Source organism: Cololabis saira, chromosome 12, assembly GCF_033807715.1.
Source record: "Cololabis saira isolate AMF1-May2022 chromosome 12, fColSai1.1, whole genome shotgun sequence".
Lineage (NCBI taxonomy): Eukaryota > Metazoa > Chordata > Actinopteri > Beloniformes > Belonidae > Cololabis > Cololabis saira.
The window spans coordinates 11567990-11594085 of NC_084598.1; the positions used below are offsets into that span (position 1 = coordinate 11567990).

Sequence of the window (26096 nt, forward strand, 5' to 3'; positions counted from 1 at the left end):
TGCAGGTTTCTCCCCGGGACGAGGCCGTGGGTTGACCCGGCGATCGCGTCTTTTCTCCGGCCGTGAGCTGCTGATGCGGCCGGACCGGCGGCTCTTCTGATCCCCGAAACATCGGATCAAATTTCTACGCCTTACTTTTACGCCTGAATGTTAAAAGATGTTAAAACGTAATAAAGTGGCATATTAACAGCGCTACAGCTGGAATTACAACAGCTTCTACCAGTGTTTCTCAATCCTGGTCCTCCTGCATGTTTTAGATGTTTCCCTGCTTCAGCGCACCGTGATAAAAGTACGTGTGTCATCAACAGAGTTGTGCAGACCTTGATGACAGCTAATTAGGACCTTTAATTAGAATCAGGTGTGTTGGTGCAGGGAAACATCTAAAACATGCAGGACAGGGAACACGAGGACCAGGATTGAGAAACACTCTAGTCTGCTTTTAAATCTCATCTTTCGCTGACGTTTTGGTGCGAGATGCATTCTGGGATACACTGTAGCACACTGCTGTGTGAACGGTCTGCTGGAGCAGCGTACTGAATCCTTCATTCAGTAGGCAGTATTCAGTGCATACTTTGCAGTATGTAGCATGTAGTGCGGTAGTGTCTGAATTCGAAAACGACCTTTGTTCTTTACATAGCGCTGACAAGAAAACGGAAATAGAAGTGTGATTGACTTGGAGTTACATTGTGTGTTGTTTAAGTGTTCCCTTTATTTTTTTGAGCTATGTGTGTGTGTGTGTGTGTGTGTGTGTGTGTGTGTGTGTGTGTGTGTGTGTGTGTGTGTGTGTGTGTGTGTGTGTGTGTGTGTGTGTGTGTGTGTGTGTATAGATAGATAGATAGATAGATAGTCAAAAGTTTGGAGACACCTACTGTATGCATTAATTATTTTTGATTTCATTTTGCTTTTCTTCATTTTTACAGCATCTATACCCCAAAGTGTAATTTTGTCAATACCCATTACGACTGCCTGAAGTGGTTTCTTCGTTTGATAAAAACAAGCAAACAAATGACCACATTTACCTTCGAAATTAAGTGGCACACTTGTCCGATTACATGCTGCCTTCAGGAGCTGCCGGAAACATATTATTTCACTCACCCCAATTTTCCTGTTCGCTTTAGCGCATCCAGAGAGCAACTAACCTTTAACCTGTGTTGTTCCTTTACATTAATTTCCTAATTGTCTTGCAACATGTGTGGCTAAACTGGTTTTGTGCCGTTTTTATGGTGAAATATTATTGTCTCTGCCTCCAGAATGAAAAGGTTGGTGAAACATGTGTTTGCCTTTGACGGACATTGAGGCTGGTAATGAAGTTTCGGGGCGGATGTGTGTGAGCGGAGACGTCCCTGAACGCAGCAGCGTGGCCGCCTCGCCCCGCTGAAGCCTGAATTATGGTTCCGCGTTACATCGACGCAGAGCCTACGCCGTAGGGTACGCGGGAATGCGCACCGTACGATGTACGTCGCCGCTAGCCTTACGGCATAGGCTCTGCGTCGGTGTAACGCGGAACCATAAATCAGCCTGAGCAGGAGCTGCAGCAGCAGCAGCGCAGCGGCGGAGGTGCAGACTAACTTAGTCTCTGGCTCTTCCTCACACAACCAGCAGCTCCTCACCCCACTTATCTTTACTGTGGGTTCACACTTAACAACAAAGCGTTAGAAGCCATTGAAAAAACTCGTGACATTTCTGGATCATTTGCACAGATAAAACAAAGAAGAAGGAGGAAGGCGGGTGGAAGTACAGTAAGGTAGGACTTTTTCAAAGTTGACACTACAGACTACAGTCTTTATGTTTGGGGGGATTTTCTTTGGAGTAAGCCGTGTGTTTCCTCCAACACTGCTGCCTTTGTAAGTGCTGGGAATAGAACAGGTAGGCTGGATATAATTGACCTCATTCAACATGTCGCCGCTTAAACGCTGATAACGTGGCTGTTTGCGTGTGACCTGTTAACAACAGCACCTTTCATGTGTTCAAGGTGCACACTTAAGGCTCATTTATGGTTCCGCGTTACACCGACGCAGACCCTCGGCGTAGGGTACGCGGCGCCCCGTACCCATAGATCCATGCCCGTACCCTACGCCGAAGGCTCTGCGTCTATTTAACGCAGAACCATAATTCAATCTTAGAGTCTGGTTCGTGCTAAATAAATACGGATTAAGGCAAGGCAAGGCAAATTTATTTATATAGCACAATTCAACACAAGGTAATTCAAAATGCTTTACATTGACATTAAATGACAGTAAATAACAAATAAGATTGAAAAAATTAAGAATAAGATAATAAGAAAAGAAGTAAAATAATAAAAAGCACAAGTTGTTAAAAATAAGGGCAGTACAGCCGGTAAGTTTAATTTAGGAGTACGCTTGAGTAAACAGTAATGTTTTAACCCTGATTTAAAGGACATTAACAGACGTTCAAGGATATCAACTATTGTTGTGTGCAGTTTTCCTGCTGACCCCCCTGTATTTCTCACCAGGGTCTTCTGTGCCAGCATGAAGCAGTGATCAGCAGAGATGGCAGAGCTGGAGACAGAGATAGACCAGTCCAGCCTTCCCCGGGTCCAAGAGGGTAAACCACACACACACACACACACACACACACACACACACCCTCTGTCCCTACAACCAGGCGTGTATGGAAACTGTGTGTAATGGTTCATGCTGCTGGGGTGAAGCTGTTTTCATTTAGCCTCTTGACAGGCCAGTCAGAGATTAAGGTCTGTGCCCGAGCTGCAGACGCCACGCCAGGGAAATGATTGAGTTTTTATTGACATTTCTCAGCACATGGGATTCAAAGTACAGACTTGTCTGGACTACCTATCTCCCAAAGACATAATAAAACAGTCCAGGCCTCTGCGTGCATATCAGATGAGATGCTTTGGTCACTGTTTGTTTTGGCGGTAGATGTCTTGGTCTAGGGTTCCTCCATCCACGAGGAAGTCAGGACAGGTACGTGACAGCTGGAGTGGGGGGGGATTTTCCACACAGACTCAGTTATTTATCTGCGCACAGATGGGTTTGCCTTTGACAGGACTGGTATGCTGTGTGCAGATGTAAGGGAGGCAGGAGATAGCTGCTTGTGATTTGCCGTTTGATGGACAAATGGACATTTTAAAGCTATTTTTAAAGTGAAATCCAGATGCGAAGCTCACGTTTTGCCTCGCTGTTTCTAAACTGCAGCTCTGAATTAGTTTTAATTTGCGTGTTTGTAAATAGGAAAACATTCACAAGTTAGGAATTTCTAATCTGTGTCCTGGATTTATGACGGTTGACTCAGTCTTTGGCATGTCCACACTAATGAATGGGATAGAAATGGGTCTGCATGTCTTTTATCGGGGGAGATAATTCAGCGCTACACTCTTGTTTCCACACACAAAGGGAACACTGTGCAGCTTTGCATTTTCATGCTTTATTGAGCAGGGACCACCGCACAAACAAAGCCAGTAATAGCACATATAAACCTGTCAGTGAGACAATGCTGCTATGTAAATCAGATGTCTGGTCAAGAGAAATCTTTTGACTAACCGTCCACTTTAATAAGACAAGATTTGTCAAAATGTTCCGTTGGCACCAAAGTTGTTTACTTGTGGGTGCTTCTGTTTCAAATCTCCAGAGACCCTCGTCCCTCCTTCACCTCCACTTTCCTCACCCTCCAGGAATCTTGGCCAAGTGAACCCTTTTTGTTTTCACTGCCTCTCCCCCCTTATCTGTTCCTGTTTTGGCCTCCTCGGGCTCCTCCTGATTTAGCCTGATGTGCTGAGGGAATGCAGCTCCCGGAGGAATTCCCCCACCTCCCACTCGTTCCCTAATTTTGCGCTCACCAACTGACACAACTTGAGTCCCATTACCCTTCACCTCTCTTTGTTCTCCGTGACGCTCACAAGCCGTTTCCCCCCCAATATGTTGAGTTCATAACACATGGAAGAGAGCTGTGGGATGGACTGGCAGCTCACAGGGAATTTTTTTGTAATTAAAATAAAAAATAGAGAGGAGTAGACTACAACAGAGCCGTCCAGAGAGAGAGTGTGTGTGGGCGGTTGGTGGGAGATTTTTTTTGTCTGAAAATAGACTTCCCTTTTCGCCTGTTTCTCTGCTGGCATACGGTTCCTACTTCTGCTATCCACGGAGCTGTGAGGATATAAGAGACATGTGTGTTTGTTAGTGAGCAACCGATAATCGGCCGTGGCCGATTATCGAATTCGATATTCATAATTTTAATAATAATCGGTATCGGCCCCCCCCAAAAAAAAATCGAAAATAAATCATTTCAATTTTTTTTTTAATACAGTTTGAGTTACAGTATGAAGATTCCTCTTATTTAAGTTTTCCAATGCAGCTTTGTTTTTATTTATCATTATTGAGGAATGCTGGTGTAAAGAAGAGGGATGGGGGGGGTTGCATCTAATGTGATCATTTACTGAAATACTGCATTTTCTTTTTGTATTAAGAATGTTCAACATGCTCAAACTTAAGTAAACTTAAGTAAATATTTGCACTTAAAAAAACAACCTGTGTAGCCATTTTCACAACCTGTACTGTTTGGTTGTTTGTCATGTGTACTTGTTAGCTTACTGTTACTACCTCCAAGTAGGCACTTGCTGTGGTTTGGGTCTGGGAATTGGGAGTATTGTGCCTGACTGTTCTAAAATTGAGGCTGTTATTCCTCTTAATTTGTTATTTTTATTCATTCATTTAAATGAATTCTTGTATTGAAATTTGTTTTCTCCCAAAAAGGTAAAAAAGGGGAATAATCATATCGGCTATCGGTCTTTTTGATTTCCCCCTAATCAGTGATCGAAATAATCGAAAAAAAGGCTGATCGGTCGGACACTAGTGTTTGTTTGGATGCCTCCTCAAGCTGGCCTGACATGATCTGCAGAATTGTATCTTCAACTTGCTTTCGCTTCTCCAAAACTGGTTAAAGCTGTTCAGTTATTCAAGGTCTTAGATGTCACAGCCTCCTCCTGTGTGATATTCCTTTAACTAGCTGTCGGGGGAAACCTGCTCATCTGAGACTAAACATACCCGGCCTGCATTTTAGTATTGAGCTGCTTTTGCCACGCGACTCTGGGACCTAAATCCTGCCGTCGCTTGGATCTTTGATTTGCCATCGTCTGTAAAAGGAGACGCAGGCCGGTTTATTAAGAAGCTTACAGGTGCTCCTGGATTTGAAAGCAGCATATGTTACTCCTGTTGGCCCTTAATGCCTCGTACCTTTTCTCTCAATATCCTTTCCGAGGTCATGACGACACAGACTCTGTCCCTCCACGTTGAAGAGTAATCTGACTGTACTTTGCAGGAGTTTGGAAAAACAAGTTAACCCACAATGCAGACACACCCACACACACACACACACACACACACACACACACATTCATGCAGCCTCACACCAGACGAGACTGACGTTTCCCTCATCGTTCCCTCTGTCGTCTGTCTGTCAGTATTGTTTGGGTGCTGGACTAAAGTTAACCCTTTAGAGCTGTCAATTTGTCCTGTTGGATCAGATTGAGACCTGTAACCCCCCCTGCTGACAGATTGAATCCACAAGGGCAGGTTGTAGATCCATTTAGTGGATATTCCCGCTTAAGCTGCACGACAGGTGTAAGTGGTAATGAATGTCTCTCTTGGTGAGACTTATGCGCTCCCCAGAGCTGTAAACTGATCCTTTTAGGGCTTAGTGCTGTCTGGGTGATTTCCATAAACCTCTACAGTTTGACCCTACATGGAAACATGACTCCGGAGGCGATATTTCAGCACTGACATATGTAATTCCATTTTGAGGATTTAGAGAGCAGCATTTGGGTATATTTGACCGCAGCGCTGTGGCCCCTTTCACTTCCCTGTTTACAGGACGGGACAATGCGCTCGCATCCTCCGCCTGTCTCGTTGTAACCTGGGGAACAGTTCTGATATCTGTTCCATACATGCTGAAAATGATTATTGAACAGATTTGAACACGTTGGCATCAAGGAGAAGAGGACACTTAACATTTAGGAATATGCATCTGAAGACAACATAAAGTTAGTGATGGGGCTCAGTTTGGCAAAACTCCAACAGAAGACGAAAGAAAAATACGTACGTTTTAAAAAAAACAAAACATTTTAGTAAAGCAGTAGGATTTTTTTGTGGGATTCAAACAGACGTGATGCGTTAAGACACAACATTATGGACCAGGGGCCAGATTCACCGATATGTTCTTAAGAACGATCTTAAGAAATGTCTTAAGATCTAAAATTAAGAAGTTCATAAGAAAGTTCTTAAGTGAAATTCCTCAATATTTTCTTAAGAACCGTCTTAAGAACTGTCATTTCTTACGAATTTCTTATTTTTCCTACTTAAGAACTTCTTAAAATATGTCATTGCACGCACCAACAAACATATATAGAGGTAGTTTGGGTCTTAACCGTCAGTCACTCACTAAACATGGAGAAGGAGAAAAAGAGATGCAGGAACTTTTCAAGGCAGGAGCTTGAGGTTATGGTGGATGAGATTAATGTGCGAAAAAAAATACTATTGGGGAAAATTAATAATAATTAACTACCACGCTAACTAACATGCTAACAAACAGTTAAAGGAGCTGTATGTAAGAGCAATAATAAAACTAATCATAAAATGACCCCGATATGTCAACAGACATTTAAAAATCATGTTCATTTCAAATACTTATGTCACTGACAACAGCACTCGGATATTCCAGGATATTCCAGTTTAAAAAGAGGAGTTGCAGCCCTCAACTGATGTTTATGTTGTCATTTTTGTTTTGGCCTGAAGCTCCACCCTCCACCTATCTCCAAATCACGAAGTCAGTATTGTTTCTGAAGCTCCACCCTCCACCTATCTCCCAATCACCAAGTCAGTATTGTTTCGGCATCCGGGTTGCCAGCTCGGCTCTAATTATCGCAGCCATGGCAGCCTACGTTCCTGCTGCATTCTGCAGCCTACCTGGCAACCTCTGGTCGGGGGGAGGAGGGGGAGGGTACACGCCGCTCAACAATATTTTGAAAGTGACTGCAGTACCAGTTTTGGACATTTCTTACAGACGGCTCCTTTAACAGGCTCTTTGTGTAATTAATTACAAAGTATATCCTTAAACTAGGACCTACTAGTCTAAACTTGTCTAAAATGTGTTGAAAAAGGTGATATTAGAGGCTTACCTTTTCACAGAAGAAATTTTAAAACAGGTCAAGGTTGTCTTAAAGTTAAGAAAAAAGTCAAGAACAAATTTGAGAACTTTTATTTCAAGAATACCATTTATTCTTAAGTTTTTTCTTAAGAAGAAACTTAAGAAGAAAGTTGAGAAAATACTTTTTTGGAGAATATGACTTCTTCTCTTTTTTCTTCTTAAGACTGAACTTAAGAAAAAAATGACACTTAAGAAGATTTTTTTTCTTAAGAATGTTTTGTGAATCCGGCCCCTGAGCTTTGGACCTGCAACGACATTCAGCCGCCTGATCGGACGTCTCCAGGCGGGTTCGTACCTGTGCCTCCTCTTCAAAATCATAACAGTTATCAAGTTTCTGGTGCAGTTTTCACAAGCAAAATGAAGCAGGTGCTGGAGACAGAGTTTCCAGCCTTTAGGTGGAAAAAAAAGAAATAGTTTCAACTGTGTTTAGGGTGGGATAACCCTTTTATAATTGCCCTTCATAATACTGCTGGCATTTCCTGCAGCCAGCCATCATAAAGTCTCCTCTAAGAAAACCAATGTGGACCCGGTCACATGTTGAGCTGCCCTCAGGGCGGCTCCAAGGGGGAAATCGGTCAACATTATTTTGAATTAAACATGAAAATGTTGACATTTCCATGTTAAACTTACATTTCAAGCGAAATAAAAACTGAGCCAGGATAACAATTTTTTTTTTTTTTTTCTGGGAACCTAAATTGAAATTGTGATTGAAATTCGGTCAGATGGCGTGATAGTCCGAGCTGCTGCTGCTGCTGCTGCTGCTGCTGCTGCTGCTGCTGCTGCTGCTGCCTTCTACCTCAGATCTTTGCTCTTCTGCTGCTGTTTAGCTGTTGTTTCACCCCAGCAGCTGCAGGTTAGCAGTCTCTCAGTACTGACATGATAACGTTGTTGAGTTATGCGTGACTGCTTTGTCTTCTCGGCTTGACCTTTTTCCACCTGGTCTATAATGTTAATAGACCACATGATGTCTGCAGAAATGTGGACTCTGAGAAACTTGAACCCCTGCACTCTTTTTACTGCAGACATTTGTTTAGATTTTTCTGAAGTATTCAGTCTTTGGCCTTGCTGGTTTTGAGGTCCAGATTGCTTAACACACATCATAACAACTCTATGTAGTGATGGCATCTGCTCTGATCTGCCATAAATTCTGTCTTAAAGAAGCTATTGGGGTATAATTTTTGACACCATTGTTTGTAATTTGTACATTCAATGTTTATTATTGCATGAATAGTTAAAGGCAGTACTAACTACATGTCAAAGTGTTTTGATGGCTTCATGTTTAACTTACAGGTCATTTTTATTGACTTTGACTGATAAATGCAGGGGGAGGAAGAATGTCAGGCATCTCAGTGTAACACGGTGCAGCTAATTGAGTTTACATTTCACACTCAAACCTGTTGGCAACATGACAGTAGTCGTGTTGTGAGAAAAGCAGTAGAGGAGCAGAGTTTTTGCTTTTACAGCTGGTCGCTGAGTGTTTATTACAAAGGTTTCTGGGACAGTGTGTCTGATAAAAGTGAAATATCTTGTTTTGGAGGAGTTTTTTTTGTGTGTAACACGTGTCCAGCTGCACCGTTAACTGGGTTTGGAGCTTGGGTGTTATAGCATGTGTACCAACATGGCTGCAAAGCAGAACACCTACGTATCCTAAGCTCCAGTCAGGATTTCCAGCAGGAGCAGTCATTACATGCACAGACTGGGCTCAGTGCAGGGATTAGTGGGAGGACAGGTGCTTTTTAATTGCTGCTGCCTCTGCTTCTGCGTGGAGGCTTTCCACCAGCCAGTTAAAACTCTTCTTCTTTTAAACACTGCTGTCTATCCCCCTCATCTTGTAGGTAAAGAAAGCCACTCTTGGTTCCCTTGTGAAAATCAGGTGAACGCAGCAGTTTTGTTTCTGTGTCTTGAAAAGTGGAGGACACAGACGAAGCTCCGCAGCTGCAGGTTCAGTGTTTATTCTCTCTTGAACTTGTTGTACAGACTTTTGAACAAACATCGCATAGTGGCTTTTGGAGGTCGCGAGGACTTCTGTAAAACACGTGTTCATAGTTTAGATTAACCCTCCATCAATGTTGATGCTGTTAAGACAAACACTCTGATTAAAGAGTAGTACAAAACTGTTGGTCTCCACTACTTTCTAACTGAAGTTTTCCATTTTTTTCCCTTGTTTTTTCACTCCAGGACAGAAATAGCTGAATCATATTTTTTTTTTAAGGTGCTGCAATTTATATTAGCTTTTCTTTCAATAAATATTGCTTTGTCCCCATGTTTAGCAACAGGTTTCAGATGATGGGGATGGTGGTTTGTCTCAGAATGTTTAATCTGGTGAACGGGACAGAGTTGGTTAGATCTGGGGGGCTAAACTCTTTAATGCTGTTCCAGATTTCACTGCGCGGTGCATATGTACCAGCATCGCCCGTTCTAAGTGCAAAAGCTTGTAGTTTGTTAACTTTGCATGTTCATTTGGTTGTCGCGTTGAGCAGAGCAGCAGAAGGAAACACATGTGTCTGCCTGCTGCTGCTGTGTGCTGCATGCAGACGTGGTCACATTTGGAAGATGTGACATCATTCTTTCTTGGTTTGGGACCGGCTGTTGCTGAACTTAATGACTTCAGACTGGCCACTGCTTTTGGCCACTCGCACGTCACTCTTAAACGCTGGTACCTTTAGGGTAGATTTTATGGACCTTTTGGAAGAATGTAGCGTTTGTGCCAGAGTGATGGAGTGTTGGTAGTTGGTTTTCTAAACACATTGTGAAGAATAGTCTGTCTTTGTCTTTTTTTATGACCATAACACGTAGCACTTGTGTCCTTGTTTCCTTTTTAGACGAAGTGTTGGGTCCACGGCTCTGCTGGACGTCCAAAGCTTCTCTGCCTGAATAGAGTCGTAGAGAGTCATTCAAGACTGCTGTTGTTTTTGTTATGGGACTATGAAAACTCATTTCCCTCCCCCTTCCATTCATTGTTGAACACTTTGCAACTATTTGTGTGACACTGAAGTGTTGCCGTTATCTATTGTTTCAGTGTGCCAGAGTTTTGCTGTGCTGGAGGACGGAGCGCTGGCGCACAATCTGCAGGAGCAGGAGAGTGAGTACAAAGTTAATCTGGAAACAATGCCTGCACACATCGATCACCTCTATTTAAAGAGATGTTGTATTGCATTCAACTGCAGAGCTGTGTTGAGTACAGTTGACACTTAAGCTTAATAGAAAATATTATTTGACAGCCAGATGTATTGTAGTATATCTTGAAGTTACATTTTGGTGATGGTCACACAGTGTATGACAAAAAACTGCATAAATGACTACGTTTTCCTACTACATGCAGTCAAAATTCGAGTTATTGCTAATATTCCTGTTACTGAAACATTCAAAATATTCCGTTTCCATGGGTGAGCAAACAAGGTTATCCCTGTATACATGGTAATTAATCATTTGGGAAATCTGGATCAAACCAGCGACGAGCGGAGAACATCATGACGCAATTAGCGTCATTTCCGCTTCTTCTTCCTGTATCCAAATTCAAAACAAAAGCTGCTTCGCGCAACTTTTCGCTCACCTTCTTGTAAATCTCGGTATCCCGGTACTTTCTACCGTCTACAAATGCAGAAATGTTCATATCCTTCATTACATTTATGAAGTGATTAGTCTCCTCCTGGTCTTGCGTTTCTCCGTGTTTATAAGAACTTCCTGGACTCAAAAGACCAGGATTCCTTGCGAACAGAACATGTGCAGAAAACAAATTCCTGTTCCGTTTGATCAGGATATTCCGTTTGGCGTTTACATGACCGAATATTCGGGTTTTAAAAGGAGTAACCCAGGGGTCATATTTGTGTTTTTTAAAACCCGAATATGAGCAAATTCGGGTTATTCAAAGGGGTTATTGGTGTTTACATGGCCGTGCAAAACAGGGTTATTGCTAATATTCGGGTTTTAAAAGGGTTATTGATGCATGTAAACGTAGTCAATGACAAGCCTTCTGCAACCACTCATGGTGCCGGTCCCACGCCTGGAGAAATGGGAATGCTTGTGTCAGGAAAGGCATCCGACATGAAAACCTACGTAATTGAGATATTTTCAACTGTTCTGATAGATGACAGGGATTGTTACACCCTGTTTCTTCAAGGGTTTTGATGGCCTATTTTGTCCTTATCAGTCATTGCTGGGGCATGTCTCATCACAGTAAAGAGATTTCTATTTTAGCTCTGTTTCAGGATTCATTGTAAATCCAGTTAGAGCTGACATGCAACGTGACTAAAATGTCGAGCAGACACGGTCCATCATTGCTGCTGCACAAGCTTATCTCTCTGACTTTTCTGTCTTGCCGTCACAGTCGAGCAATATTATACCACGAATATCCAGAAGAATCAGCTGGTGCAGAATGACATCCGTGTGGCCAAGAGGATGCAGGACGAGGAGGAGGAGCAGCGGGAGCAGCAAGGCAACGTCCTCAGACAGGCCACCAGGCAAACGTAGGCCTGCTTCTCACACTCCTTTCTCTGCTTTACCATAGTGGCAATAACACATTTCTGTTTCCTGCGTGTATGACTTAGGCTGCTTAATGGAGACTGACTAAGGATATGTTTTCAATTTACATTGTTTATGTGTTTGTTTATTGGTATCTTAAAAGAATCCTAAGTGTAAGAATGATTTTCCTCCCCTGACTGTTTCTCAGCGAGGAGCGGGACTTCGAGTACGCTCGTGTGATTCAAGAGGAGCTCCAACGATGTGCCGAGGAGGCGCACAGGAGGGAGCAGGACGATGCAGTAAGCATGTGTTTTATTTGCACACACGGAATCAAACTCATTAAAAATTCCTGATTGCTAACGATTCATAGCTTTATCGAACATTTATTTTTATTAAAAAAGGTATAAAAATCTCAATTGATACATTGTTCATTTTAAAAGTGCTAATTTGAACATTAATCAAGTCCATTAACGTGTGTGTATATAGTTTATAGAATTTTCACTTGAAAGGGTTAATAAAAAGGTGAAAAGCGCTGTAAAAGTTTAAGAGATTACTGAGCAAATGGTGTTAAATGAATCAAATCACCAGGCTTAAGCGATTCATCTTCAACAAATGTTTGTAAAATTCCAGTTTCACTTGAATACAAACGTCTTACAGGAACTATTTAAATGAGTGCTGCAACATTTGTCACTGCAGAAAAATAACAAGCAAACTCAGCCACCATATTCATCTGTATGTGTAAAGTTACAGTAGCTTACGCACTTCAGCTTCTGTTGTTACCCTGGGGTGGCTTTTCAGCTGTTCTTTAAAAACTGAAGTCAATACTTGAAACTAAGGCTTCCTTGAAGCTTTGGATGTTTGTAAAGCTGGAGTATATCCTCTCAACATGATGGTATGACATGCTTTTGTTGGGAACTCAGGTGTACAGGGACAAGTTTTACAATCTTTCCTTATTAAATGACTCAATTCTTGCTCCTTCTTCCAAAGTTTAATTAAATATTTATCTTCCCCTAACATGAGATTTGCCTCCTAAATTTCATGCTGTTCCGCAATAACTTAGCAATTCTTGACTCACAGCGATAGTTTCCTCGACATAATAAAAAATCCAGAAGAGGCCGGCAGACGCACTCGCTTTGCCAAAAGAACAAAAGAAAGTTTAAAATTGATTGTTGAAGGACATACTACTTTTGTGAGTCATTTTTACTGCAATAGTTGTATTTGTTCTTTTGCTTTAGCACTCACACAATATTTTTTTTTGCCATTTATTTAACAGCCCAGTGGCATAAAGACCTAACCAAGAGCTCAGTCCTCTCTCTGATGAAAGTGAGACAGATCCTAGACAGCAGGGAGGATTTGCTACTGAGACAAACACATTTTCCCCCGTGGCTGTCGGGTCCATGGGTTGGAGTTTAACTTTTAAAGTTATATTCAGTCTCTTCTATAGAAGGATGCTTGGATTAGGTAGCAGTTGTAAATAAAATGTAAACACCCAAGACACAAGGCAATACTGAAAACAAGATAAAAGTGTGCCATAGTTATATGAAAAATAACCTAAAAATTAAAAGTTTTAAAGCAATAAAGAAGTAAAACACAATAACTGGTAGAGGATATTTGATTAAATCAGTTAGTTTAGTGTCTAACCGTTTTTTTTTTAATATGATTGATAAAACTATAACATGAGGCCTGTAAATGTAGATCACTCACAGCTAACCTTATGTTAGCGCAGAAGCAGGAATAAACTAATATTAACTAGGAATGGGCAATGTTTTTGTACATTCTGTTTCTATCTCTCTTTTAAACATTCAAATTGTCATTAAGTAATCAGAAATTGAACCCTTGACGACTGCTTCATCCATGCTTTTAAACATCCTCTGGTAGTAACACATTAAAACCACAAGGTGGCAGTAATGCAAGGAGTCGTTTGTCAACAAAGAAAAAGCTTCTCTTCCGCCAGGCTGGTAAAACCTGGTGTGTTTGGAGCTTATTGTAGCTCAGGTGACATCCTTCATTTGTGTAGTCAACTGGTTTCTGTTGTTACCGGGATGCCTGAACCATATTAATTTACAATGTTTCACAAGTAAAGAAGATAAGAAACTGTGTAAAACCATAACTGGCTGCCCCTTGGGCTGTGTGTGTGTTTATAGGGGGGGGCACTTGTTCTTGTGTGTTATCTGCCTGTTGAGAGCCGGGCGGAGAGTATCGTATGTTTGACTTTGCCCTCTCTCTAAGGAGAAACTGATTCACTAATGGCTGTCAGTTGCAGCATCGTCAGCCACTGATGGATCTGTTGGACCCCGAGAGGGTTTTATGAGCAAAGTTGGCTGTTAATGAGACGCATAACCCTCCTGCTGCTTATCTGGATAATGGCTCAAGCTATTTCTCTGTTGAGTGATTTCAGACACAGAATTAAATGCATTTTAAATGCAGCCATGCTGCAAGTGCACATTCTACCAACTACCTATCGGTACTTCCTGCACACACAGGGAGAAGTTGAAAGGCTTTTGTTTTTATGCGTTTGTGGGTTTATTTTTCTTTTTTTTGCTTTGGTATTGATGGAAGATTCTCAGCATTTATGTTTTACCTGATTTGAAAAACAGATAATAGCAAATAATGCTGTGCTAGTATGTCCTGATATCCCAAAAAGAGAATCTAAGTTCTGAATGCATTCTGTTCTCATTGTATTTATGTTTATACCAAGGGCCAACCCCTCAAAAAAAAAAAGTGGACTTCATGTCTCCCTGCATGTTCACAATTATTACTTTTTAAAAAAAGAGTGCCCAAGCAGCAGAAAGCAAAAGCTGAGCTGTGTAAAGCAAAGAGCTTTAAGGAAGAAAGGAGTGAACGGGGCCATTAAAATCCCAGGCTGGTCCAGCGCTCTGCTCAAGGCTGCCCCAGCACAATATTTTTCTTTACGCTGCAGTTTCCTTTTTAGTGGGAGCTGCCTATAAAAGATCCTTGTTTTCGAAGCTGTGAGATTCTTTCATTGGTTTTGAAGGGGTTGGATTTAAATTCTGATTTATGCACTGAGAATTAAATGTTCAAGTCTAGTTTATTTCTCTGACATGCAAGGATTTATTTTGGTGTTGATGTTAGGATCAAATGAACTATTAACACTTCTGTTGAGCCTGCACCTTCATTCTTAACTGGCTTATCTAAGCTGTTGATTAAATATTTGCCTCCCTGTAGATTGTGTTTTTAATTAAGGAGCAGAAGGCGTCAGGCTGTGCAGTTTTAAATGCCAGCTCCCTGTGGCACTAAACGCCTAACCTGCCATGGCAAGCTGCTAATGGTGTGCTGATACTGGCAGAGTGGCTCCCACTCAAGTCCCCATTGCAGACAAAAGGAGCTGTGTTTGCTTTTTGCTATGACTTTTGTTGTAACGACAGCCCACAGATAAAGATTTCATAGAATTCACAAGTAAAATAAGCTGATTTGTTCACGGGGCAACGTAATCGGTCCCTGCTGTTCAAAGCAAAACAGCAGCGGTGTGTGAAGTCACCACCTCTGCTTCAGAGAGCAGAAATGCATAGCTGCTCGGGTCAGCCGCCGTCACGAGGTGTTGGCTCAAGTGAAACAGTTCTCCTGACATGACGTGCCTGTTAGCCAGGAGAAAAACCGTGAAGCATATGCATCTTTTACACGTAGTCTCCTAACTCCGGTATTGAGTCAGCTCTGATCAGTTTAATACTGGGGTCATTTATGGATCAGGCTTCTCAGGTGTGTGTTTGGTTGGGCATGTCAGGACGGGTCAACTGTCTAACACTCCTCACACTACGTTATTTAGGTGCTTGGTATGTTTCAATAACCTCCCCATGAAAGCCAGAACCTGGTTCCCTGTCAACATGGGATCGTGTCAAGATACTAAATGTTATTCACGTTGTGGCTGATAGTTGTGTATTTAAAGTTGCTGTTGTGTAAGTGTATTTTTGTCTTATTTGCTGAAATTAATACTTGTTTTAGGTAATATTACATAAACTAGGTAAATTGGGGAACAAATGCTCTCCTTTGGCACCACCTGCAGTCCACAATGTGGTTTACAAGTGTGTGACTTGTGTCTGAGTCCTTTGTGGTTATTTGGATGTGTTTTGGTGGTAGCAGCAGGTTGTTTGTTTGTTGTTTTTGTTTTTATTTTAACAATTTCTGTTAGTTTTAATCCTGTAAAACAGTTGCACAAGTTGTATGAAAAGGGCTACACAAACACACAAAGATACTTGATTTTGACACATGACCTGCTCCCCAAAGCAGTGAAAACAATGATTCCTTAATAGTAGGGAGAATTTTCCCTCTAATGCTGATTTAGCGTTGAATCATTTCAGACACTCGCAGTATCATGTTCATATGATACAAACAAACGAGCAGTATGACCTTGTTTCGGCAGGAAATGGCCAAACGGCTGCAGGAAGAGGAGGAGCAGTGGGTCAAAAGGAGGAGCAGAGGGCCAGAAGGTCATAATGAAGGTACACTTTTGCTTAGATTTGTATTTCGTACTTGTATAGCAACAATTCCCAGCAATCCTAGCAGCAGAATTGACATACTTATGTGTGTGTGTAGTGTTGGTATTTATAGACTTCTCACTACCACTGAGCATGAACTGGACATACACTCCACAGGCATTAACTGCCACAGGGTTGATGTTTTGCGTGTGTGCAGGGTCTATAACAACTTCTAAATGTTTTGGAAAACGTGTTTCAAACTGTTGGAATAATTTTTGTTTTGTTTTTTAACTTGCAACTTTTTTTTTAACACTGTTTTGCCCCATTATTAACTGCACATGTATTGGAGCATGAACTAACACACTCAACCCCCGTCCCTGCTTTTTCGTTTGCATGTATGACAATACTAAAGGCAGCACCAGTGAGCCTTTGTTGCAATCCCCACACCAGCACAGGCCCGGTGCCCTTCACCACAGAGGGGAGGACTATCCGTCTTCCACCACCAGGAGGCAAAGTTTCACCTCTAACGGTGGAGCCCAGTTCAGCGAGCCTGAGCCTGAGCCTGGGACTGGCTCCTGCAGGAGGGGAGCCGCTCACAAAAGCACAACTTCATGGTCAAATCAAGGACACGTAGATCCCATTAGCAAAATGAGTGGTGAAGTAAGAGAGTCTCTAAGTGATGAATCAGAGGACTCGGACGCAGTTTTTACTGAGCAGCTCTCTCTTTGGTCCCAGAGATTGTATAATGGGCTAAACACAGCACCTTCTCCATATCGGGCATCCGTGCATCAGCCCAATGGGAAAAATGACAGAAACGGCTCCAAAAATGAGCTCAAACGCTGCGAGGAAGAAGAGGAGGTAGGAGACTGTGATGAGGACCATTTTGAAAATGAAGATGGACAGAAGAGAATACCTCGGCATCAGGATCAGGAGAGGAACCACAGAAAGGTGCCTGAGGATCGGCACAGGAGTAGGGAGCAGGATAAAGACTGCCCGTCCATTGCACTTGGAGAAAGGCGGCATAATCGCACTGAATCACTCAGACTAAATGACAGGAGTAGATGCAGAAACGGAGACTTGGCAAGGACCTGGAGCTGCAAGGAGAGCCCTGACAAACGTGTCCATTTTAAGGACGACAACAGGAGTGGCAGGCAGCAGGGAGGAAGCACGCGAGTGTGGGAGATGCTCGGCCTCGTACTCAGGGAGAGGGGTGTGCCTGTGAGGGTTGGGGGCGCTGGGGCGCCGCTGCAAATAAGACCTCAAAGCAGAGACAACCAGGTGCTTCACGGGAGGGAAGGCTCCTGCGGCAGCTCCCCACCACATCAGAGAGGCTTCCAGAGAGCTGCCTCCTCCAGGCACAGTTTCCATGGCGATATCAGGGCGCGGAGGAGATTGTCACACAGAGAGAACAGTGGGAGAGATCACAGAGAGGATCCAGACAGGCTCTATGATAATGGCGAGGTTTATAAGCTTAATAGTGGAGACTCTAACAGTTCTTTCGGAGAGAGACGAGGCAGCGCGAGATGGAGAGAGCACAAACACATAAACAATGACAAGAATGGGGAAAGGATTGTAAATGATTACAGAGTGAGAAGGACGACGAGTGAACGCAGGAATTGGCACAAGATCACAGAGGAAAGGTTAAGCTCAGAGGAGGAGGAGGAAGAGGAGGAGAGGAGAGTAGCGCATCCCAGACGACGAGCACTACAGCATAGCCAAAGTCTCAGCAGCAGCAGCAGCAGGGCTTCAACCAGGCATAGGTCAAGCCGTGTGGCAGGAGGTAACACTCAGACCTACAACCAACTCTAATCTGCACAGGGAAAATCTTCTGATGCTGGGCTTTTTCTTCTCCCTCTGCTTTTTTTTTTCTTCATACCTCTGCTCTTTTAATTGTGAATGAATCACTGTCTGATCTGAAAGTTTCTCCCTGAAGTGGGATACGTTTCTGTTTCGTATCTACAATTTCAGTAGTTCTGATATTCACTGTGTATATTCATACTTTTTCTTTATTGTCGGTCTTTTAGACTAGACTAGAAAGAATTGTATGGAGACCCTTTTGAAAAAGTCTCCCAAAATGTCTTTTCATTCTGCATCCTCTCATCTGTGGGTCTAAATCAAATATTGATTGATTGGGCTTAGTCTCTTGGTTTCTATCAGCACACTTGTATGATTCATCACTAATGTGAGTAATGACTGTTATTCTGGTTGTTTTGGAAATGACATGGTGAAACTTTGCTCGTAGGAGCCTCACTGGAGCCGGAGGCGAGCCTGGACCTGGGGGAGCTGCACCAGGTCCTGCGAGACGAGGAGCTGGCCCGGTCGCTTCAGGAGGAAGAGGAAAAGCTGTCCAGGAGGGTAAGTGGTGCCCACATTTAAGAGGCTTTCAGATGAATGGAAAGTCAGAAGTGTTTGTTTTAAGTTTGTTTTTTTTTGTTCTAACAGAAGTCGCAGCCGTCTCCCCGTGGCCTTTATCCAATCGGCGACTTCAGAGTTGCACAAGTGGCACAAGACGAGGTACAACGTTTGAACGACAAGCCATCTGTAGCCTGATATCAGGTCTAAATTTGTTTTGAAGAATAACAGAAGAATGCTGTGTTTTTATCTCAGGAAATTGCACGTTTTATGCAGAAGCAAGAAATCAAGTCTAAACGTAGATCTCGTGAGCTAGAAGGGCCGGCGTCGTGGCAGGAACACCGAGTGATCAGTCACCAGGACCGACGGGCAGCAAGAGAGAGACAGGTACAGGTGTTGTCCACTCTGAGCAGAGACTCCAAAACTCACCCCACCTTTACATGACTGTCTACAAACCTTCAGTTTGATGTTTGATGTCACACTTTTGGTCATTGTTTCATTCTTATTTCTGTTTGTCCACTGCTTCAGGTCCAGCGAGAGCGGCTGGACTCCGAGGGCCTTCCTTCCCCCACGGAGGACTGTCCCCCAGAGATCCAGCCCCCCAGCCCCGTCAGCACCACACCGTAATAACAAAGAGAAATGTCTCCATTGTGCACGTTTGTCTTGTATGTTCTGTACGTGCTGACTGAAGAGCACTGCCATTACAGAAAAGCCATGCAGATCAGGAACATTGCCGAGGAGTTGGACCCGACCTTCCAGGCCAGGAGACGCAGCACAGACGGGCTCAGAGTGGGACCTGCTGGTAAGTCACTAAAGTTGCTTTCATCAATGAAAATTATTACTAAATATCGTCGTCAACGAACCTTTATCACCTGAGGAAAACAAGACGAGACGCAACGAAAATGCAGGTCATGTGACGATAACGATAATCAAATATATAATGCAATATCATAGACGAATAAAAAACAGACTAAAATGTAAATTACAAAATAAAACTATGCTGAAATGTGTCTTCATTTTCGTTGAGCAAACCGAGATAAGACGAAATGTTCTACCAAAGATCGTTAATGTCCATGTTTTCAGTAGTTTCCTCTGGTTTAGTTCTGCTGCTGGGTGACGTTAATCCTCAACCCCAGTCGCTGCAGCGGGGAATCAGATCCAGAAGATGCAGCTGCAGGTTAGAGGCTGATGCCGTTAACGCAGAGATCTAGGTTCACGTCAATTAAAAACAAAGTTCAATAGAGAAAGGGACCGATGACCGGCCACGTGGGGATCTTCTCTGGGAGAAGAAGAGATGATCTTTGGATACACTTTCGCTACATAGACGTGGAAAAGAAAACCAAATGTTTCGTCGAAAAAGATGGGGAGTATAGGGCCACAAAATCACAGGAAAAAATAAATATGTTGTAAACTCAAATTAGAGTCTTTTGTATCTGGAATGAATGTATTTTTGAGTCTATAAGGTAACAATAATATAACAATAAGATAACCTTGTTTGAACTGTAAAATGGGTTTGGCTAAATACAGTCTTTGACTAAAACGAGACTAAGATGTCATCAGTTTTCGTCGACTAAAACTAGACTGAAATGGTCCTGGACAATTGTAATTAAAATAGGACTAAAATGCTCAGACTTTTAGTCGACTGAAACTTGACGCGACTAAAAGGAGAAAGAACGTGACTAAAACTAATAAAAACTAAAATGATAGCTTGACCCAAAGACTAGACTAAAACTAAAATTGAAACAGGCTGACAGAAACAACACTAGTCCACCATAGGCGGCGGGTGACTGAAATATTTGGTGAAGCTATATACAGGGAGGAATCCTTGAAAATTTTGAGTTTTTTTTTTCACCCAAAACAGTTGCGTAATAATGATTTGAGCATAATTTGACCAATATAATAGCAGGATTATCAGCAGTGCAGTCTCCTCCTCCTCCCGGGTCATCGCTGCTCATATGGCCGGCTGCACCATCAGGTGAGCCGGTGTTAGACACTGGGGGGGTCGCTGACGCGGTGGCTGCAGGTGCAGTCCCTCTCTTCCGACTCACTGTCACATTGGCAGCAGCTTCGGCAATGTTTTGTGTCTGTTTCTCTTTTGGTTTAAAAAATGAACGTATATCCATCTTGGTCTTGACTTGGAGCTTTGTGTTGTGTTTTGAAAGGAGCGCTGCTGGCTGTGCATTTGTAATTGGCGGACAAAAATGCGGATGTTTACAAACAACATTTGCGGTTCTGATCACCTGAGCGGTCCGCAGACCAGGGGGGTGTGACTGGCTACTTTTCATTTTTTTTAACCAAAGCCTTGCTGAATTATCACCGCATTGTCACTAGGGAAGCTGAAGCAACAACACACATTCAATATTGCAGCTTTTTATTAATGTTGCGCACATATGATATCATTTTTGCAAAATACCTGGCATTGTATTTGGGGAGGCTTAGCCTTCCCTAGCCTTCATTACCCGCCGCCCATGTAGTCAACACAAAAACCCATCCTTAAAATAAAACTCCTCCAACTGTTTGTAACACCCATCGTTTCCTTCCTTTTCAGATCCAGCCTGCGGGTCCCCTCCCCTGCCGCACTCTGGTTTACACAACTTTCTGGATGAGCCCACATTTATCCCGCCAACGAAGCGACAAACGGACAAATCAGGACACACGAAACCCAAAGAGAAGAAGGAGAACTGCAAGCAGCAATAATCCAAAACGTGCTGTTACTTATTACTTTAATGCTGAACTTTGACATCGAGACAGCCGCCCTACGAGCACTTTAGAGCAGCGGAACCAGGAAACATTGTAGAATATTTCCTCCTGAAGTAAATGACGAACTTGTAGAGTTTTTAAAGGGAACATTTGGGTTTGTTATTATTTTTAATTTGGTGTTAATTTAATCAGTATATCTTTTTATTATTTTTATAAACATTTTTTGTCTTTTACTAATCACTACACTGTCAGCATTCAAAGTATTTGCACACCTGGATTTCCCATGTTACCTTGTTCTGTGTGATTATGTTAAAGATGAAATCCAGTAAATCCGTAAACCAGGGAGTCCACTTCATCTTAGAGTATCATTTCACCTTCGTTCAAACGTGGCCTAACACTAGCATTGGGGGCATTTGTAAATTGTCATTGTAAATGAGGGCTCGCCCTCAATGATTTTCGAGTTTAAATAAAGATATATATATATATTTGCTGAATACCATGAACTCTGCCTTTTTAGATTATGCCAGTGTGTTTTTGACTAAGTTAACTTTACTAAGAAGGCAGAACAAAGGCAACTTCTTCAGTAACTTGTAAAACTTCTCTTCTCCCTGGCTTTTTTTTCTAAGCAATTTATCAGGTTATCATAAATGACAATCAAATGAGCTTAAATTAACAGAAAATAGAGGAAATCTTCATCTTTAAAAAAATAAATAAATCCTCTTAAGAGCTGTTTTTCTTAAGAACGTTTTTTTTCACTATAGACACAAGTCTATGATGGATATTTGAGTTATACACAAGGGTTTGAAGATATCTCTCTTTTCAAACTCCCCCTGTCTCTCGCTCAGGAAGTTATGACCGAATGCTGACATTAAATTCTAAAATTATCATATTACTCAAAAAGGCTTTCTTGTAATCTACGCTCCCAAGGTCACTACTAGCTGCTAATGCAGGTTTTACAAGCTCAGTTTCATAGTTAGTAAAATAAGCAGAGCCAAAGACCAACCTTGAACTGAGACAAAGTCAGAGTTTTAGTCAGTCTAGCTATATTGGATACAATTGTTCTTCACACCAGCACTAATATAACGCTAATGGCAATGATTTGGATAGACGTTTCAGCTGTTTGTTTCTTTGTGTCCACTTTCTTTTTATGTTATTTTAACCCCTTGTTTAACAGGCTATGTAATTTTATTTTTTTATATATATAAATGAAATCAGCCACTGCTTTGTTGGACTAAAGTGTGTGCAGCTACTCTGTATGAAAATATAACGAATAAAAAGAATAGAATATTTATTTGGTGTCATAAAATGTCAAAGTTCAAAGTACATTGAAAGTATACATACAGTACAGTCTTATCCAGTGTCGGTGAAATACTGACACATTTTATATATAAAAATAAAGTTACATACAAACCCTGTTAACAGTAAAACATTTTAAAAAACTACAAGTACGTCTTGTAAATTACAGTAGGTACCGGTACTTGTCAAAGTGCTACAGTTTAGACTTCTGAAGGTGACACCTGTGAACTTTGAGGTCTCCCAGCAGATGTTACTAGCTAAGTTTGTGACTCATACATGTAAACTTGTACATCATTATACATGTGGGTTAACATTTTCACCTCGAAGCCCACACAGCATACTTAGATAATCTTCCATCCTCTGAAGAAACACCCACTATAGACCAGTAAAGAAGAGCAGCTCAAAGAAAAAGACAAAAAAAACAACCTCCCCGTTGGTCTGAAATTGCTGCCCACTTGACTTTGCAAACACTCGACAGCCCGGACCGACCAGGGGGTTTCCACATGACCTTTGAGCCTCATCTGATGACTTGCTGCATGTGAGAGGATGTCCCACTTGACACATTCACTTGGAATGCTAGATAACCAGGAGCGATGCCTGACTAATTGTTTGGAATGTTATCTGACTAATGTATTATATGACTCTTCTTCACACAAAACGCACGTCAGCCTTTGCTCAGTAGTGTTGGTGAACTGTAACCAAGAATGTGCTTCTAATTGGACCATTATTTAACATGAATGCAACGCAGGGTTGGTGTGTTTACTTACTATAAGGGAAAAACCCATTCTCTGGACTTTTTTACTATCACTTGTTCAACAACAGGAAAGTCCATGTATTTCCTGTTGATGTTAATATTCATCAGCAACTCGATGGTAGATAGATAGATAAAAGCCATCTTTATTCAAAGGCCTGTGTGGGCTCTGAATTGGAGGTGACTAAAAGCTGACAGCGTTACACCCACCTGCACTGTAGTTTCATACAGTAACAGCTGCTCAGCCATGCAAATATCAGGAAACATTCATGTTTCAGTGGTTGAATAACAGTCCACGGGACAAGTAGGCCTACTTCATTAGAAAAGGTTTTTTTTGTGTGTGCATGTGCGTGTGTGTCAGGTATATTGGAGGATTCTTTTGTTTTCACAGTTAACAAAGGGGGGGGAAAAACGACTTCAGTCCACTTTGTTTTTTCCCACAGAATTCCCCTTACTCCGCTCTTTATGTTTACAGCGTCATCAAGGGATCATTGTGATTGTATCCTGTTGTACCATGCAAAAGAACTCAAAAAAAAGACGCCTTATCAACTGGAGCTATGAAGATTTTTAAATGTAGTTGCCGTGGTGAATAGTACAACTAAGTGCATATATTTGAGGCCTTTCCTTCATTAGGAAACAGGCAAAAATTAAGTCATTTAAGCTTTGCGGCTCAGTATCACAGATGGGTTCTCATTTAAGAGAACCCGGGTTTCCTAATAACGGTTTAACCAGATATGAACTGTAACTGTGGTTCTTCCACTCAGGCGATGACTAGTTTTGAGGACCCATTGGAGATCAGCGACTCAGTGCTGGTGCTGCCTTGTTCTTGCTGAGCTTCATGAAAGCTGCATTCAATGGCAATTAATGTCCTGGGATCATCTAAAGGATAAATAAAGGGACAATTAGAAGAATTATTAATATCATTTTATCTGTACTTAGTTTACCAAATGTCATGTATCGTGAGCCAGGGGTTGTACTCAGGACAAGCTTTTACTCTGTACTGTTCAATTACCTGTGGGGCTTTCCGTTGGGGGTAAGGGTTTCACTATTTTCCTCTTTCTTCTCTGGTTGTGTTTCACAGCGACAATGATGATGAAGATGGTAATGGTGATGCAAAATGTTGTCATAGCTATGATCAAAATTAAGACCAACGGCCCTGTTTGATTTGCGTCATCTGTGAGAAAACAACAAGAAATGAAATTTAGCTTTGAATAAAAGAATAAAAGAGAGAGGCAGAGAAAGAGAGGGGGGTCGTACCTGGCCTGGGATTGATCACGGAGCCTTCTGTGATACACTGAATGTCAGAAGATGCATTTCCTTTGGCAACAATCCTTTGATTTGGATGTGGACACCTTTGAGAGACAATTATAGAGTAATAGATTAATTCATGTGACTTGTCTTTCTCTCCATCAATTCTACAGAAAAACCTGACAGCAGTGGCAGAAACAGTGTGACAGAGGTTTAGCTTACCTGGTACTCCACGGTTGACAATTTTTTTGGCTTTTGTCGCTAAAAGTTCCCTGTGGACACGGTCTGCAAGAGCCTGTGAAGATAGTCTTTCAGTTCATCTGCCAATTGACTTAAATGAAAAGTAAAGGTAAATGCAAACTAAAATATATATTTTTACTACTACTTACGATCATCCGTGGGTTCATAACCTTTTGCACACTTTTCCACACAGAAGGAACATTGGTCATTTCCACAAGCAAGGCCATCTCTGCAGCCGCACGTTGTGTCCTTTGTGGCTGTGCAGTCTTCCAAGTGGACTTGAGCACCTACCAAAAGATAGTTTTACTTATCTGAAGGTAAGTTCTGATTCTGATGAATTACTGAACATTTTTAAGAGAATAACATACCAACACACTGTGTACATCTGTCACAACTGTAGGCTTTTGGCTTCAGTGTATAATAGCCAGGATCACAAGGTTCACAGAGTGTTCTAGGATCTGGGCCACACTCCTTGATCAGGCGGTTCCCTATGGAAACAGGACGCGTGAGAACCACAAGCCAACAAGATAGCCACCGATTGGCATCATCAACTCAACAAACAAATGACATTTGCAAATTTAGATAATATCTTTGTAATGATTGGATCAGTGTGAGCAGCATCCACATCTTGTGGGATTAGGTGAAAAACCACTGAAACTATATTTGGTTGCAAGCAGTCACCACAGAGGAACTGCTTCATGGCCTGGAATATGATGTGCTTTTTTTTTAAATTCACAATTACAGAACAACGTGGCATAGAGGGATCTCTGCTTCTTCTTTTTAAAAAGAAAATCAAATATACTGCACACTCTAAATCTATAGCATTTTATCCCGAACAGTAATGCAGTTATTCAGGAGATATAACATGACATATAGGCTTATAAATAAAACATTGCTTCTCCTTTATATGTGTTTGTCTTGTCTTAGTTCAGGAACACAACATGTATGGTGCTACAATGTAAAGCCAGGTTTCTCTTACCAGGATAACACTCTTCACAGCATACATCTGCTCCTTTTTGATGCCAACGCTTGCAGCCGATGTCAGTCTGTCCCAGACTGCCCCAGCAGCCCTGCGTGAGCAGAGCCAGACCCATCAGGCAAAAGATCGCAGCCATCCTGATGTTGGTCCCCAAGCCTTGTGTGTGAAGGTCAAAATCCAGAAATAATCCAAGAAATATCCCAGGATCTTTGTTTTCACAAACCTATAACTGGTCTTGTTTAAATAAATCTTCAACTTGACTGTTTCTTTTTTTGTTTTAAAGTAAAACTACAAAGCAAAACATGAAACTGTATTATGTCCTACAAGTGCTGCTACCTCAGTGTTAAAGTCCTCACTTAATCTTAAAGTCAGCGGAGCCTTTTATTCATAGACTTTTCTTTAGGGGGGCGTGTCTTGGAGGAGGAGTTACACTGCAATGACTCATGTCATTCATTAC

At 41.9% G+C, this 26096-nt stretch overlaps 2 protein-coding genes and 1 long non-coding RNA gene across 5 annotated transcripts; 2 read left to right on the plus strand and 1 right to left on the minus strand.

Annotated features, from left to right (window-relative positions):
• Window positions 1–1550: 1550 nt before the first annotated feature.
• Window positions 1551–22416, plus strand: ccdc187 (coiled-coil domain containing 187). Of its 3 annotated transcripts, XM_061735506.1 has the most exons (14): window positions 1551–1744; window positions 1850–1866; window positions 2474–2565; window positions 10199–10261; window positions 11507–11645; window positions 11849–11939; window positions 16019–16097; window positions 16486–17853; window positions 18316–18428; window positions 18516–18587; window positions 18681–18812; window positions 18954–19048; window positions 19133–19227; window positions 20974–22416. In XM_061735506.1, the coding sequence occupies exons 3-14, from the start codon at window positions 2511–2513 to the stop codon at window positions 21120–21122; spliced, it is 2451 nt and encodes an 816-aa protein (XP_061591490.1). In that variant the 5' UTR covers window positions 1551–1744; window positions 1850–1866; window positions 2474–2510; the 3' UTR covers window positions 21123–22416. The 3 variants fall into 3 exon arrangements, with proteins under 3 accessions (XP_061591490.1, XP_061591489.1, XP_061591491.1); XM_061735505.1 differs by lacking the exon at window positions 1850–1866; XM_061735507.1 differs by lacking the exons at window positions 1850–1866; window positions 16486–17853 and having other exon boundaries at window positions 1556–1744.
• tnfrsf9a (tumor necrosis factor receptor superfamily, member 9a) lies at window positions 22346–26096 on the minus strand. The gene is made up of 7 exons (XM_061735508.1): window positions 25640–26096; window positions 25029–25148; window positions 24810–24947; window positions 24643–24715; window positions 24430–24524; window positions 24185–24346; window positions 22346–24051 (listed from the first exon to the last, which is right to left on the minus strand). Exons 1-7 carry the CDS (start codon window positions 25773–25775, stop codon window positions 23933–23935), a joined length of 843 nt encoding a protein of 280 aa, XP_061591492.1. The 5' UTR covers window positions 25776–26096; the 3' UTR covers window positions 22346–23932.
• On the plus strand, window positions 22691–25482 carry LOC133456855 (uncharacterized). The gene is made up of 3 exons (XR_009783821.1): window positions 22691–24763; window positions 24854–24977; window positions 25061–25482. It is a non-coding gene; the product is annotated as an uncharacterized LOC133456855 (long non-coding RNA).

Coding starts and splice junctions, on each gene's coding strand:
- ccdc187 (XM_061735506.1), top strand. CDS start 2,511: ATGGCAGAGCTGGAGACAGAGATAGACCAGTCCAGCCTTCCCCGGGTC. Junction 11,940..16,018: donor GGAGGGAGCAGGACGATGCA/GTAAGCATGTGT, acceptor TTGTTTCGGCAG/GAAATGGCCAAACGGCTGCA. Junction 18,588..18,680: donor CACAAGTGGCACAAGACGAG/GTACAACGTTTG, acceptor TTTTTATCTCAG/GAAATTGCACGTTTTATGCA.
- tnfrsf9a (XM_061735508.1), bottom strand. CDS start 25,775: ATGGCTGCGATCTTTTGCCTGATGGGTCTGGCTCTGCTCACGCAGGGC. Junction 24,716..24,809: donor TTATGAACCCACGGATGATC/GTAAGTAGTAGT, acceptor CTATCTTCACAG/GCTCTTGCAGACCGTGTCCA. Junction 24,347..24,429: donor CGTGATCAATCCCAGGCCAG/GTACGACCCCCC, acceptor GTTTTCTCACAG/ATGACGCAAATCAAACAGGG.